The sequence below is a fragment of the Selaginella moellendorffii genome, unplaced genomic scaffold (genome assembly GCF_000143415.4).
Source record: "Selaginella moellendorffii unplaced genomic scaffold, v1.0 SELMOscaffold_26, whole genome shotgun sequence".
NCBI classification, from domain to species: domain Eukaryota; kingdom Viridiplantae; phylum Streptophyta; class Lycopodiopsida; order Selaginellales; family Selaginellaceae; genus Selaginella; species Selaginella moellendorffii.
Window position 1 is genome coordinate 368,144 of NW_003314287.1, and position 14,778 is coordinate 382,921.

General features: G+C 45.2%; 3 protein-coding genes across 3 annotated transcripts; 2 read left to right on the forward strand and 1 right to left on the reverse strand.

The window, feature by feature from the left end:
• Window positions 1-733: 733 nt before the first annotated feature.
• LOC9637718 lies at window positions 734-1,806 on the reverse strand. Its single transcript, XM_024679825.1, has 5 exons — window positions 1,760-1,806; window positions 1,636-1,706; window positions 1,129-1,579; window positions 1,005-1,080; window positions 734-955 (listed from the first exon to the last, which is right to left on the reverse strand). Exons 1-3 carry the CDS (start codon window positions 1,771-1,773, stop codon window positions 1,287-1,289), a joined length of 378 nt encoding a protein of 125 aa, XP_024535593.1. The 5' UTR covers window positions 1,774-1,806; the 3' UTR covers window positions 734-955; window positions 1,005-1,080; window positions 1,129-1,286.
• A 1-nt stretch (window position 1,807) lies between these two features.
• LOC9628776 lies at window positions 1,808-2,982 on the forward strand. Its single transcript, XM_002974876.2, has 8 exons — window positions 1,808-1,949; window positions 1,998-2,076; window positions 2,125-2,227; window positions 2,275-2,395; window positions 2,442-2,561; window positions 2,612-2,653; window positions 2,704-2,787; window positions 2,838-2,982. Exons 1-8 carry the CDS (start codon window positions 1,824-1,826, stop codon window positions 2,907-2,909), a joined length of 747 nt encoding a protein of 248 aa, XP_002974922.1. The 5' UTR covers window positions 1,808-1,823; the 3' UTR covers window positions 2,910-2,982.
• Window positions 2,983-3,857: 875 nt separating this feature from the next.
• LOC112348079 (pentatricopeptide repeat-containing protein At2g42920, chloroplastic-like) lies at window positions 3,858-4,622 on the forward strand. The gene has a single exon (XM_024680122.1). The coding sequence runs from the start codon at window positions 3,858-3,860 to the stop codon at window positions 4,620-4,622; it is 765 nt and encodes a 254-aa protein (XP_024535890.1).
• The last annotated feature ends 10,156 nt before the right edge of the window (window positions 4,623-14,778 follow it).

Genomic DNA, 14,778 nt, shown 5'->3' on the forward strand with positions numbered 1-14,778 from the left:
GTATCGGTTGACTGCCTCACTCTTGCAGAGCCGCTGCCTGAGAAAGGTGAAGCTACGCGTTTCTTGCCTTCCGATCTGCAAAGGGTGCTAAGTTTGCCTCATCTCTAGGCTGCAAGGGCTCAGCTACAAGGCGGCCACGGCTGAGGACATCGACAAGGTTGCTCTATGGACAACTCGCACACCAGGCTGTTGGCGGTGAGGTAAGCCACGGCGAGCTAATTGGCTGCAATGCACCCATTCCGGGTGAGGATCAAACTCATAGGCTTCAACTTAGCCACAGGGCTATACCATTCAAGGTTACTCGTAGGAAGAGGTTGGAAAACAGCCTAGTGGCTGTAGCTCAGGACAGAGCTCTGGAGCTCGCTCTGTAGAAGCTCCTTGGACGCTCTTGCGCTCTCTTCTTCATGTTACTTATGTACTTAGAGGGCTGTGGAGGACAATGACTCTCACCTCTTCTTGCATGAGAATTCTGTAAGTCGATGGTTGGCACTCTCGTAGTATTCTTGCAGGCGTTTCTGAAGTTCAAGGAGGATGTTTTTAAGAAGCTGCATGAGCCGGCGTGCAGACAATCACCCAGTTCTCTAGGACATTCTAGTTCAAACTGTGTGGGCAAACATTAGCACTAATATAAGCCACAAAATTGGGGAGTAGTCATAGTCTCCGTTACCTTCTAACCTTAGCACGCAATAATCTCCTGCAGCAGGGAGTGTGCTTCATCTGATTCCAATGGATTATTCACGAGCTGACGGGCCAACTGAACACAAGAACTGAGCGAATTTTAGAACTGCAGAGCAAAACTAACCTGAATGAAGCTCTGAAGAGTCTCCCGGGACACACTATCAGGCCACTGAAAGTTCCCCACGAGTTTACCATGCGAGCCAACTGTTTCAAGGAGGAAGGCACACAAGAAGCAAGGTAGCTTGCTAATGCCGCGGACGATATATTCAGGAGGGAGCTGCAAAGATAATCAAGATTAAACAAGCAAGTTCGAATTGTTAACTCACCTTCTGTTCACAGTGAACAGATCCATTGTATGTGACGTAATCACTTTGCTCGAGGCCTCCATATTTTTTCGTCAGCCTGAAAAAAGCTGAGTATTTCTGTATGCATGCATTAAAACAAACATACCTTCTCTTTAATTCTTCAGCAGCAACAGGCTCTGGCGGTGGCAAAAGCTCCAGGAGCTTCAGAGGATGAAGTGCAACCACTTTTGTTCTAGAAAGCTCATCCCGTACGATGCTTTGGCGATAAGCACAACCTCTGAACTCAGCTCTCAGGTACTGTGCTCATTCATAGAAGACAGCGAGCAACTCCAAAGAGTGAGACATGGTAACTCTTTCCTGGATGCAACGTTTAGCCAGAGCAGCACCATCACTTGCAATCTCCATGGCAGTCCTGCCACCAGCAACCGAAATATCTGCTTTTTTTGCCAGTTCTCGAATGATTCCTGTGTTGGCATCGCAAATATCCTGACGGAGCTGTGCAATGCTGACTGTTTCATCGCTGATCTTCTTGAGCAGATCACCAGATTTCTGTGTCATTGCATCATTCCAGGCATGGTTGCGAGCAATTGACAAAACTGTCAAATACAGAAAATGATTCAGAAGACAAAGAGAAGACAAATCCAGAGCTTACCTTCTTCCTCGTTGCCCGATTGCAACGCAACGCAATCATGCCGAGAACAAGCCAGCACCAATGCCAGAACACTGAACGAAAGTGATTCCACATGATCATTTTGTTTTCTAGCTTCAAAACATACCATTTGCTCTTCATCGTAGTCCTCCATGTCAGGCCCTCTTTAATTAGGGTTAGGGTTAGGAGCGATGGCGATGGTAATCGGGCGGTCCAAGACATTTTGCGTTGCGCGAAAGGCTGTGAGAGCATTCCAGGATCCGAAGACGGGTGTCAATTGTGTTCAGCGGGATAACAACCCAACAATGGCTTCTCATGTATGTACTGTGATTATGCGATTATCTGTTTGTATCAATTCCTTTCAGACTTTCATGGCGAGCACAGAGATTAAGGGAGAGCCAGTGACAATCATACTTTCTCACGTTTACAGCGGTGATCACTCGAGTATGTTGTTTTCCTTCGATTTTTTTTGAAGCTTATACTTGCTTACAGAGGTTCTGCGGCTTTGTGATTTCCGGCTTGCTTCCTTCAAGAGGCACCTCCATCAGCTTGCCAATGGGATAAATATCAACAGTGTGATGAGCCTCTACTCCAAGTAAGCTTTTCATTCAAGATGCTGCTTTGTATCTTCAGTTTCTGCAGTGTGGAGAAGGAGCTCCGTGAGCATGTTACAAGGGACATGCCGGAGAGAGAGGCGTATTGCAAGACACTAGACATTGATCCTGAAATAGATATAGACCCTGATCCCATAAGTACAGTCAAGGTAACGTATGTTGAAATGGGCATTCGGCTAACTTGTATCTGTTCAGGAAAATGATTGGCTTCCTCATCTTTACACAACTCTGGTAGCCATATATGAAAGCGGGAAGGTGGCTGTTGGTGGGCCAGGGGCGATGTCGGTTGCTGTTGCTGGACAGAGGAGCTTAAAGGTAAGGACTTCTCTGTCCAATTAGTAGAGGTCTGAAGATGGTGTTTACAGGAGTTTTCAAGTTCTTGTGAGAGCTATGCAACTCTGCAATGGGTAAGAATTTGTTCTTGATGTTGTTCTTGAAGCTCAATTGTTTTCTACAGGGACATCTAAATCGTGATGAGGTGCTGCTCATATCTGACATTTTCTCTCGTGTACAAACCTCATGGAACGCGGGGGAACTAGAGGTTTGTTTGTTTATTATTTCTCAACAGGTGTTGAATCTGTTTACTTGCAGATAGATAACATTTCCACTATAGCAGAGGAAGCCGATCTTGGAACTTTGGCGATTGTTGTCAAATTTGTTTAGATAATATAGGTTACCATTAAGAACGAGCGGGATTAAGACAGCTAAATACTAAAGCATTTATAGATGGTCTAGATGTATTTTTTGTTGAACCAAACCTGAAACATTAGATCGCTTATAGTGAACAAACAATGAATTGTCACAGAATGTTAAATGCACCAGGTCACAGCGTCATGGTGTCGAGCGAAGAGTTCAACGGGGTTATGGACAAAGCCAACGACAATGCAGATTTGGCTGCATTTCTTGCGGTGGCTGCACTCAATCGTGGAATGGAAAGTGTTTACGCTTCCGATCAATTACGTCTTAGCAGGAGGCGGAAGCATCGGCTTGTGGATCTGGAGAAGCAGTATGTTGCTTAGGGGACTTTTGTGGTTGTGCAAGATCTGGATATGATGAAGCGGCTGGTGATGAGATTAGGCTGCGAGATTGAGTTCACGAACAGGACCTTAGCCTTCTGCCTGAAGCACGAGGATAAGTTGATTCTGCGGGAATCGCTGCAGCGGTTGAGCAGGAATCAGATTGTGCTTGGGCAGCTCGTGGATGATCTTGAGGAGAACATTTCATGAGCATCAACAAAGCTCATAGCCTCGTCGTTAGCTTTGTTGAGATCATCTTGCTGAGAGAGCTCTGCGGGGAGAGTTTCGAGGACAACGACTCCTATAGGCTTCGATAGTACGCAGCAATAGCTTAGCGATTGCAGCTAGAACTGCAAAGTTGGCTCTTTCAAGAAGTTTCTTTGAAACGAAAGTTTGGAAGTTTGAGAAGTTTCTTGCCTGGCTGATAGGTTGCCATCATTCCTTCATCTTGGTGTTTCGGTATGTTCCATGAAAATGGGACTTGATTGCGATGCTGTCAATCCTGAATGTCAAGAGAAAGAATCAGAACTTCAGTGGATTTTAAATCACAAAAGAACCTTACCTATTGCTTGCGGAGAAGTTTGTGATGGAATGAATGGACGCTGTCTGGAGCTCCAGCTCCCTCGCCAGCGATGTTGCTGTAGTGGGTTCTAGTCCAAGTTTGCGCTGCAGCAGCGACACCACCAAATGCTACGCCGAGGCCTTGCGAAGATGCGGGAGCAGCCAGAACCTCTGGGAAGGCAAGAGGCTCCACTTCCTCCTCAAGTCCCGCGGCTACGATGGCGATACGTTTCTCGGGAATTTGCTCGTCCAGATGTATGGCAAATGCGGCGAGCTCGATCGAGCCCGAAGTGCCTTGGACCGGATAGTCACCAGGAACGTCTTCTCTTGGACAATTCTCATCGCCTACTTCCAGAACGGGCTCTTCCGGGACGCTCTCGATGCCTATCAGGAGATGAAGGACGATAGAATGGAGCCGGACGACTTCATCTTCTCAATCGCTCTGGGTGCCTGTGGAGCGCTCGGAACTGACGCGCTCGAGGAGGGACGGGCGATTCACTCGCACTTAATCGTTGCATCTTCCACCGGAGCAAAGGCACCATCTTTCGGCAAGAGCAGCATCGTCACGACTGGCTTGGTGGACATGTATGCCAAGTGTGGCAGCGTTGAGGATGGTGCGCAAAGCCTTCGACGTGATGGTGCGCAAAGATATCGTTGCCTGGGGAGCTATCATCACGGCCTATTCGGAGCACGGAGATGGAAAGACCACCCTGGAAATGTTTCGAAAGATGGAAACCAAACCAAACATGTATGCTTACTCCGGAGTGCTGGACGCTTGCTTGAGCTCCAGACAGCTTAAGTGAGTTTAGCAAAAAGGTAAATAACAGTGTTGTGTTGCTAGGAGCAGGATCATCTTCTTCGCGGATGGCTTGCAATCAAGCTGATGAGGATCCAATTCAACTGGGTTGAGGAGGATCTGCACACATGATACGCTAGACATACATGTGGACTTAGGGGAGGAAGAAAGTATGGAAAAGCACTTGGTATGGAGGAAATACTGGAAAACAAGTTCCAATGCTCGGGAACTGTTAAACTTAATTTTGACAGGTCAAGGGGACATATGAGTATCCCTCCGGATTACAGCTCCTGACATGAAATCCTCCAGTGTTTCGTGCAAGACTAAGGGAGTGAGTAAGGATGGCTTGGAAAAAAGTCAGTGAAGAAGGGGGATCCTGCCTTTGATTTTCCTTGGTCTTGTGTAAGTTGCTTTGTATTTCACCTTTCAGTTTAAAGACAGTGTCTCTTGCATATCACACTCTTCTCTATTGTTGCTCCTTCCTGGTACCTGTGGGATCAGTGTCATGAAGCTCTTTCTTAGTTTTCCTTTCTGAGGAGGAAAACTATTAAGTCAGTCAAAAGAATCTATGTGTTTTAGGGTGTTGTAAGACACAATTACTTCTTCACATTGAGGGTGAAATAAGAAAACAATGAGAATTCAAGTGAGAGACATTCCCTCACTTTCTCTCACTTTCCTTTTCTCTCCTAGAATCCCAAGCACTACCACTCTTGTGTGATCATCCTAAGATGCATAAGATAAGCATAATGCAAATTTGGATATTATGGATTTATCAGAGACACTATTCGTGTGTGGCAGACATTGCAAGATAACTGGATTAATGCAAGATACAGATGAGTTCATCAAGACAACTTCAGATGAGCACAATTGAAGTTTGTAAAGTTCAAAATGACATGAAGAGATGAGCAGAGGGTGGCAATGGATATGTTTGTGTGTAAAGTGTGAGTAGTGAGTTCTATGATTTGGAGTTTGCTTTTTGCTAATACCAGCTATTATGAGATTGATGTAGTGTCTTGTGTAAGTCAAATTCAAAATTATCTTCTCATTTTCTCTCAGCTATTTTACATGTATAGGTGTTCTTGGCATAACTATTGGCTAAACAAATTCTTGAGTGTTTAGTGATTTAGCAACAACTTTTCAATAATCCTCCCACTTAGGGTTGATTCTAAAAAATGAGGTTACCAAGTTTTTGAAGAGATGGAGAATGACAATAGAGAAATGTGATGCTAAAGGTAATGGACTAATCCTTCAACATCAACATGGCATATGTAGGTATCAAGTTTCTAAGCACAAAAGTGGCAAAAGGAAAGATGATGAATTATGTACAAAGATGCAAGACAAACCATCAAGTTAGCAACAACTAAAAATCAAAGCAACAAATGTGATTTATATTATTAGATATAATGCAAAACATCACGAATGAATGGACAAAATGTCATGTGGAACCAATGTCAAATCTGGTGATGCACAACCAAGTAAATTAGGTACTTCAATATAATTTTTTTTTATGTCACATTTATATCTTTTCTATTAAATGAAGGAAATACTTTGTTTCTTAGGTAAATATGAAAGTTCTAATGATGGATCATGTTACTTCTATATACAAATGAGTGATTGATGTTTTCTCGACACTCTCCCTGCAGAGCTCTCTCAGCCTGTCGTCGCCAACCACGGCCAACGAAGGCAGCAGTCGACGAGCTTGCCGTAATCAGCAGCCCTCGGGCAAGTCATACACGAGATGGTATACGGTGGTGATGATGAGAACTCCAACTCGATCACGGCAAAAGCTCACTTGTCTTGGGTGATGAGCGTTTGCAAGCTCTGATCGCAACTCTTTCGCCCTGGCAAAGACAGTAGACGTGGCAGTATGACACAGTGCCAACGCACTTCCCAGATTGTAACACCCCATGTCACAACGTTTTGTCAGCTGGATTCGATTGGACTGGAGCTTCCAAGCCAAATTTGATAGATTGCCACTGCCAGAATCGCTGCTGCGCCTGCGCGACAGCCAAAGGGGCAAGAGAGACCCTGTTGTTTGGAGCTTTGCCTGTGCTCCCCTCTCTCTTTTTTTCTTTTCTTCTTGGGCAATGGGTGATGAGAAATTGGATTTGAGCCATACATTAACATCCACATTACCTATACGATCTTGCGACATTGGAGAGGGGCAAACCTGGATCAATGGGATTTAGGAGTTATATGCAAACAAGATTCGAAAGGAATCATTGAAAAACAATGCCTGGCCCTGTTGCTGCGATGCCTTACCACGAACGCCTTGAGTTGACACTACTACGTTGTCCGGAAGAGGTTCCCAGCAGTTGTCGGCCTCCTTTTTTGTGGACCCGTGATTCCACACCACCTTTTCCCCCTTTTTGAGCTAGCAATGCCCGCTCACAATTGCGATCGTTCGTCGGTTGATCCTGATACTAGCATTTGGGGCAATTCGATCGATCGATGACACAAAGCTCACTGGAGATCCTGTGCTCCTCTGAAGAGAGGATAAAAAAAAATCAAGTCTTTAAAAGAAGAAACCACAAGGAAAACAAAAAATTCCTAGAAACTCTGCTGTTCTAAGTGGGATGGAGATGGATCCAGTGAAAGAAAAGTGAAAAGGAACCAAAGCGAAGGGAAAGAACGCATTTTTACTTGAACACAGCTGCCGGCTTATCGATCGATCGACGACGAGGACGGTAAAATAGCCAAAAGAGAATGATCTGTCCATCGTCACGAACTGGGAGAGATCTGGAGGGAGTCTCCAATCCAAATCAGAGCAGTGAGAGCGAGCGAGGACAAATCTACGCACACCAATGTAGGAGCAAATCGAGAGAGAGGAGTGGGAGAGTGTCAAGAGGCAGGAAGTGTGCCAGGATCAACCGGCGAGTTGTTTATGTGAGATTGCAGGTGTTGTCAAGCCAGAACCGGAGGACGTGAGAGGAGCATGAGTCGTGTTTGAGAAGATTGTGTTGATAATGGATATTTGGGAAATTATTGGTGGTTAGGCGGAAACGGGAAGCCATTAGCTGGGGGAATATTTGGAGGTTGGAACAGACGAGTTTGGCTGCGAGCAATGGAGAGGGTAGGTAAAACATCAGCAGTTTGGAGCACCGAGGCAACATCCCAATGGAGACCGAGTAACCTGGAATTTGCAGATTAGGCGCATGGTTCAACAGTTGAATATCCAGGTGGAGCAAATGGTCGCAACCACGTGTCCCACTTGTGGCCAAGCTTGGTACCGAGCCATGAGGGAGTTGCTCCAAGAACTGCTCGCGTCTAATCCCCTAGAACAACAGCAGGGAGAGAGTGGTATGAGTGAGAAGGGTATGAATAAAGAAGGGTTTTTTCCCTGTTATTTCCTGTGTTCCAGTCATGGTGTGAGTATGGACTACAAAATGGTGCGTTAGCCGGGAGCCTATCTCAAGTAGCACAGAAGGGGCAGCCGCCCCTGTGGAAAGAGGAGGCTGTTGAGCTGACACCTAGAATAGGAGTATTATCAATTCAGTTAGGAAATAAAAGAGAAGCAGAAGCAGAGTAGGAAAGAAAGATACCTGAAACGCAGGGAATCAAGTACCCCGTGGAATAGCCCAGAGAAACTGACACCGGAGCAGCCAGAAGGTTCGGAGGAAGAAGAGGAGTGGGGAAGGTTTCAGGACTCGCAACCCTCGGCACCCCCAGGTTCCCTGGAACCAGAAGTAGGGCCTTTGGTCTCGCCAAGTGGATCGGATTCATCAAAAACTGAGACAACCCCTCCGTCCTCTCCAACCCCTCAAGCCCCTCTTGTAACTGCAATGGCTCAACTAGCACTATCAGGAGGAAGGGAAAAATATTCAAAGTTCATGAACCTGAGCAATCTAGACTCTCACATCACAGCCTTTGAAGTAGTGAGCACGGCAAATCAAGAACAAGCAGACGCACTGCTGCTGAGATGGTTTCCAACAACACTCTCCAGACCAGCCATGGATTGGTATGCACAGGTGACGTCAGGTGTGGCACTGGCATTTGTGACCTGGGATGCAATGAAGAGGGCCTTTTTGACTCAGTTCTGACCATTTGGGTTCAGCACCAGAATCACGGAGGAGCTCAACTTGATCCATTTGCTCCCGGGAGAGACCTACAGGATTACACCTGCAGATATTGAGCTCTCCTGCAGCGAAAGCACCCTGCGCCTCTTGCAGAAGATCAAGTGAGGTGTTACCTCAATGGCTTGCCATACGAAATCAGCTTTCATGTGAAGATTCATCGGCCAACCGATCTCAATGCAGCGGTGGAGCATGTGGCTACCTGGGAGCAAGCGAGACTGGGATCAAGATCGTCGCTGACACCCGCGACTTACCCGAGTATGCTGGCAGGGGTGCAATACATGCCTGCGATGCAGACCACCCGTCTTCCAGCAGTGCCAGCAGCACCACCATTGTCCCTGCCAGTGACCAATTCCAATCTACAAGGTTTTGAGGCTCAGTTAGCCAAGGTGAAAGAAGACGTGGTCGAAACCCTCACCAAGCAGATGGCCAAGTTGCAGGTGAACCTAGTGAGGGGTCAAGGTGGTGTTCAGCCTCAAAAAGTGGTCGACAGGCCGGAAATCTGGTGCGTAAGGTGCAAGGGGTACGGGCATTACCCAAGTGAGTGTCTAAATCCCCAAGCAGCTCATCCACAGTGTGGGTATTGTTGTTGAGCCAACCATACCACTGAGAATTGCTTTGCTCGGATGAGGGATATGCAGCAACTAGTTGGGCCCACTATCGCACAGCCCATCTACCCCACACTTCAGTCTTCAATGGAGGTTCCGAGCTATTACGCTCAACCCCAGTTACCGGCAGTGCAGCAGGTGTCATACCCAGTCTATGCCTTGGAGCCGACCCAACAATCCGGGCCTCGGCCACCATCCTAGTTTCCGGCAACCGGAGGTTGGGGTCAGAAGCCAAAATTGCAGATCATTTGCTACTGCTGCCACGAGCAAGGACACATCACACCGCACTGTCTGAATCCCTAGAAACATGAGGAGTATCGACCCATTTGTGGAATTTGTCAAACCCAGGGGCTACACACACAGGATCAGTGTCTATACCACTTGTAGAACACCAGTCAAGGAGTGAATCAACCACCGCCAGCAGCTGATCAGGGCAAGCGAGTGGTAGATAGTAAGGCGATCTTTGTAGCGGCAGAGGATCTGCAAGAAGGAGCCGGCGTACCTACACTCAGTATGGAGACTCGAGCCAGATACAAGCAACAGGCACAAGGAGTGTACGGGGCAGATCCAAGCCAGGCTTTTGGTGAGGACTCGGAGGTGATCGCCAGGAGAAATCGCCGTGCCACCCGTGAGAAAAGAGTGGCGGAGTTTGCAGATCGCCAGTCAATGGAAGTGTCATTGGACGTTGGGAATGCTGGCGTGAACAGACCAGATGGTGCCATGCGCCCATCATTGCCAAGCCCTCAGGAGAAATCCAATTTTGCTCAAGTCCTGAGAAAGCGGGATTGTCAAAGCCGATCAGGCTGCAGGATCAGATCCAAGAGGTGAGAGGCAGTGTGAATCCCTGGAGAGCAGTGTATAATATTGACTGGTAAATACTGGTTTTTGGCCTTTTTTCTAGTCAAATACTAGTAATTTTAAGATCAATTATATCATAAACTTGTCATAGTGACTAGTAAACGTCAAATACACTAGTCAAATAGTTATTTACTTTTCTATACAACAGGTCATACATATTCCAAAATTTATATGCATATACCTAATACATTATACATGTCAATGTAAAATAAGGGCAAATGGGACAGAAGAGGCCGTGTGTGATGGGCTCAAGGCACGAAGAGGAGGACCAAGTCCTTATCACTGATATTTCTACTGGGTAAGTAGCATTTAGAAAAAATGCTAGCAACATTGCTTAGAGTGTGCTCTTTTTTTTATCATAGGAGTGTGGGGCAAAAGAAAAGGCAGAAAGTGAGTAAAAAGAGCCAAATTGACTCTTATTTCTCACTAGTTTCTTCATGGCCTTCTACTGTATCAACTAGTAGTCAACAACAGTCTCTTCTATCTCAAGATGCTCATCCAAGTGAGCCACATGCTAGTGATGATTAAATGAAGGTGCTTACTAGGAAATGGCGTGCTGAATGGGGTCTTGTGCATCCTTGGAGCAAGCTTGTGAGAGATCTATTAGAAGGATGAAGCTATAAAAAGGGCCTATGGACATTGCATGTGAAAAATGACTCAATGAAGAAGAGGAGAGAATTCTTCAGGTGATGAAGCTGGTTCACCACTTTGTGGTAGCAATTTTTCCATTGGACAGTATAGCTTCGGAGTTCCAGAATTCCGTCTACCAGAGGCGCCAAACTTTCCTATAGGCAGCGATTATTCAGCATATGTCAATCCCGTAGCAGCACATGATTTCCTTGATGCAATTCAAGATGTGGTGCAACAAAGGCTCTTTGACAATATCAGGGAGAGTCTTTTCTTCTCAGTTTTGGTAGATGAAAGTACTGACCATGCCTGTGAACAGCATTTGATCATTTATATGGTCTACTTGCTTGGAGGGAAGGAGCTACACTGTGACTTTCTGAAGCTTCTACAAGTGTAGAATGGGACATCAGAATCGATCTTTGAAACACTACAAGGTTTGCTCTTGAACATGAATTTGAGAGTAGAGAACATGATAGCCTGTGCTTCGAGTATGGTGGGCCGTAACACAGGTGTGGTCCAGAGGCTGAGAATGATTTGTCCCAAGATCATTGGTGTGCACTGCGTAGCTCACCGAGAGGCTCTTGCTGCCAAGGATGGCTTTACAACCAATCAACCAATCTTTGACGCCATCGACAAGCTAGCTCAAAAAATCAAGTCGTGGCTGGGGAAAAGCTCTTTAAGGCATAAAGAGCTAAAGGAGCTTTTACAGTCATATTGTCTTAAGGAGCTCATGATGTTCGTTGGCTATCTAGGGGAGAAGTGATGCAGTGGCTGGTGATAGCTATGCCTGCTTTGCTTGATCAGTGGAAAATTGCAGATAAAACTCAGTACTCCAGCCTCACGACCATTCAGGTATGGTTTTTTCTAGTTAAAATTAGTGTAAGTTCTAATTTAAACTATCATTTTAGGTTCAGTTTTTTATTCATTTGCTAGCAGATGTTTTGGCTGAGCTGAACAAGTTGAACGTCCTTTTCCAAGCACAAATGACAAATTGCTTGGAGATTGTATCATTTCTAGATATGACAATTGAAACTTTGAAGGGGCACAAAGGATAGTGTGAATGGAGAGCTTTCTTATGTCAAGGCTGGAGGGGATAAGTCTGTACACAAGTTATAATACAAGCCAGTGGAGGTGAAGAACACTAGGATGTCAAGTGAACCTGCTCAATCTTCAAGTGTTGTTCCACTTGGTCTAGATTTGAATGCTCTAGGGACAGCTTTATTGCCAGCACCAACTCCAGGTTCAGTAGCAGATTGTGTGATCAAGGGCCAAGCTTATGTTCAAGCAACAGTGAACACGTTGAACACCTGTTTTCCAGATGTTACCTTCTTCAACAGCTTCAAGCTATTTAGACCAGTGTCATAGCCTCAAGACTTTCAAGAGCGATCAACACTTACAAGAACATGGCTCAATCGGCTACTAGAGACAATCAACACTGATTCAACCATGGTGAATATTGTTGCTTGTAACAACAAACTTGATGATTTTACAGGGTTTTTAATGTGGAGCATTGGAAACAAAACAATGCATGATGCTTGGAGCTTCTGTAGCACAAATGAAAGATGGTGGAATATGTTTCCAGGTATATATTTCTTATAAAATTTAACTTGCTTTATTATGGGTTTAATGAAGCTATTCCAACTTTGTATGGTTGTCCCGACAAATACTGCTTTATGTGAGCAAGGGTTTTCATTGTAGAACAATACTAAATCGAAGACTAGAGCCTTATTAAAGCTACATATGTTAGATGCGCTAATGATGGTGAAACTCAATAGTGAAGATCCAAGAATTATAAATTGGCATGAAGTATTTAAGGTATGGAAGAATATGAAGCAGAGGCAACCTTACTATTGCTACTAGTTAGTTTTTTTATTTGTATTCAAATGACAATTTTAATTTACAAGCTCCTTGTCATGAAACTAGTAAAATAAAATTTTACTAGTCAAATTTTTTTTAAAGTAGCTGGTCAATATTAGACCCTGGTGGGGAGAAGAAGACATTACCAGACGGTGCTCAACCTCGAGACCAAGCCATACGACATCCTCCACAATTTGGAGAATCAAAAGCCAAGCATCACTTTTGCTCAGCTCTTGCAGCTGGCTCCAGGGTCACCATGGCTGTCAAGGAGCACCGGGAAGCAATTGTGAACGCAGCCTGGCCAATGATTGATCTGGATACACCTGTGATTGATGCTAAGATTGTGGGCGAGAGGCTCTGAGAGTGTGTGATTGACAGGGGCTCAGCTATTAATGTGATGCTGGAGGCCATGGTATCCAAGTTGGAGCTGGATGCACCTACACCAATTCATTTCAAGGTCCGCATGGCAAATCAGTTGCGTTCCAAGCCAATCGGGGTCATTACGGGAGTGAAAACTGAGATTGCAAGTTTCACCTTCTTTGTCGATTACGTAGTGTTGAGAATGGAAGGAGGTACCCTGATGGATTACCTGGGAAGACCATGGCTGCGCCAGGCACAGGTGGAACAGAGCTGGAGGACCGGTTTCATCACACTTGGGGATGGCAACAACACTTGAATGATTCAAGTTGCAATGAAGAGTAAATTGGTGGCGACTCTGATTGGACTGGAGGTTGATGCAGGGATGATGGTAGTGATACCACTTCTGGAATGGCCTCCGGACCGGAGGAAAACAATGTGTCGAGCATGATCAGCCAGTGCAGCTCTCTTGAGAATTGCTCATCAAGGGCATTCCAGTTACGAGCTGATGCATTGGTCACAAGGAGGTGAAGTCGGGCGTGGCATGTGGCATAGTGAAGGTGCAATATGAGGGGGAGATTGAGCAAGCTTGGGTTTTTCCTTGAGCACTTCTTTGGGTGGCCTCTTTGGCACCACTCGAGTCCATGCTTACTCCCACCCAAGGCCCCTCAGCCCTAGTCTCAACCTCAAGTCAGTTTGGAAGCACTACTGGAGAGTTCCTTCAAGACTAGTTCCTAGATGTCACTATCCCTACTATACTTTTGGAACCCCCCCCCGAACCCCCCCCCCCCCCCAAGGAGATACACGCTTTGGGCTTTCACCCGATGACTTGTGTTAATAATTGGACTTGGTCTTGGACTTGATCTCAATCTCAGACTCAATCTCAGACTCTATCTTGAACCCGACCTCGGACTCTGTCTCGGACTCCATCTCGGATCTCAAACTTGGTCTTGATTTTGGTCTTAGACTCGGTCTCAAACTTGGTCTCGGAGTCGGTCTTAGACTTGATTTTGGACTCGGTCTCAAAGTTGGTCTCGGACTCAATCTCGGACTTGGTCTCATCCGATGAACTCTTTATCATTTTGGTCTTGCTTTCGAGGATCCTTTAGCCTTCAACATCTTAGGGAGTTGGTTCCTTACAACTAACTCCTTAAGATATCGTAGGCTAAAGGATCTATAAAATCACGACTGGAACGATAAAGAGTTCATCAATATTGAGTTTAAGATCAAGTTCGAACACCAACTCCGAGACCAAGTCAAGACCAAATTTGAGACCGAGTCGAAATCTGAGATTGGGTCCAGATCTAAGACCAAGTCCAAGATCAACTCCAAGACCAAGTCTGAATATTAATACAAATTATGGGGTAAAAGCCTAAAATGATCGTTTCTTAGAGGGGGTGGGGGATTGGTTGTAGAAGGTTCCAAAAATATAGTAGAGATAATGAGGTCCAAGACCTAGTCTTGAAGGAATTCTCTAATAGTGCTTTCAACCGAGTTGAGGTTGGGATTGGGGGTTAATGGCCTTGGGTGGGAATGAGCATGGATTTGAGTGCTGCGGGTGCGGACCATACTTGAGCTCATGAGTTGAGCTCAATTTTCAATTGTAAATTTAGTATAAACATTATAAACTTTAAAATTTTAAGTTTATGGCAAACCTAATAATTTAATAACTCTCTATATATTATATAGATAAAAATGTTCTAAAAAACACTTTTTGTTATAATAATTTAAATATTTACTACATGCAATGATAGGGACATTTGTTAGAACATAAAATAA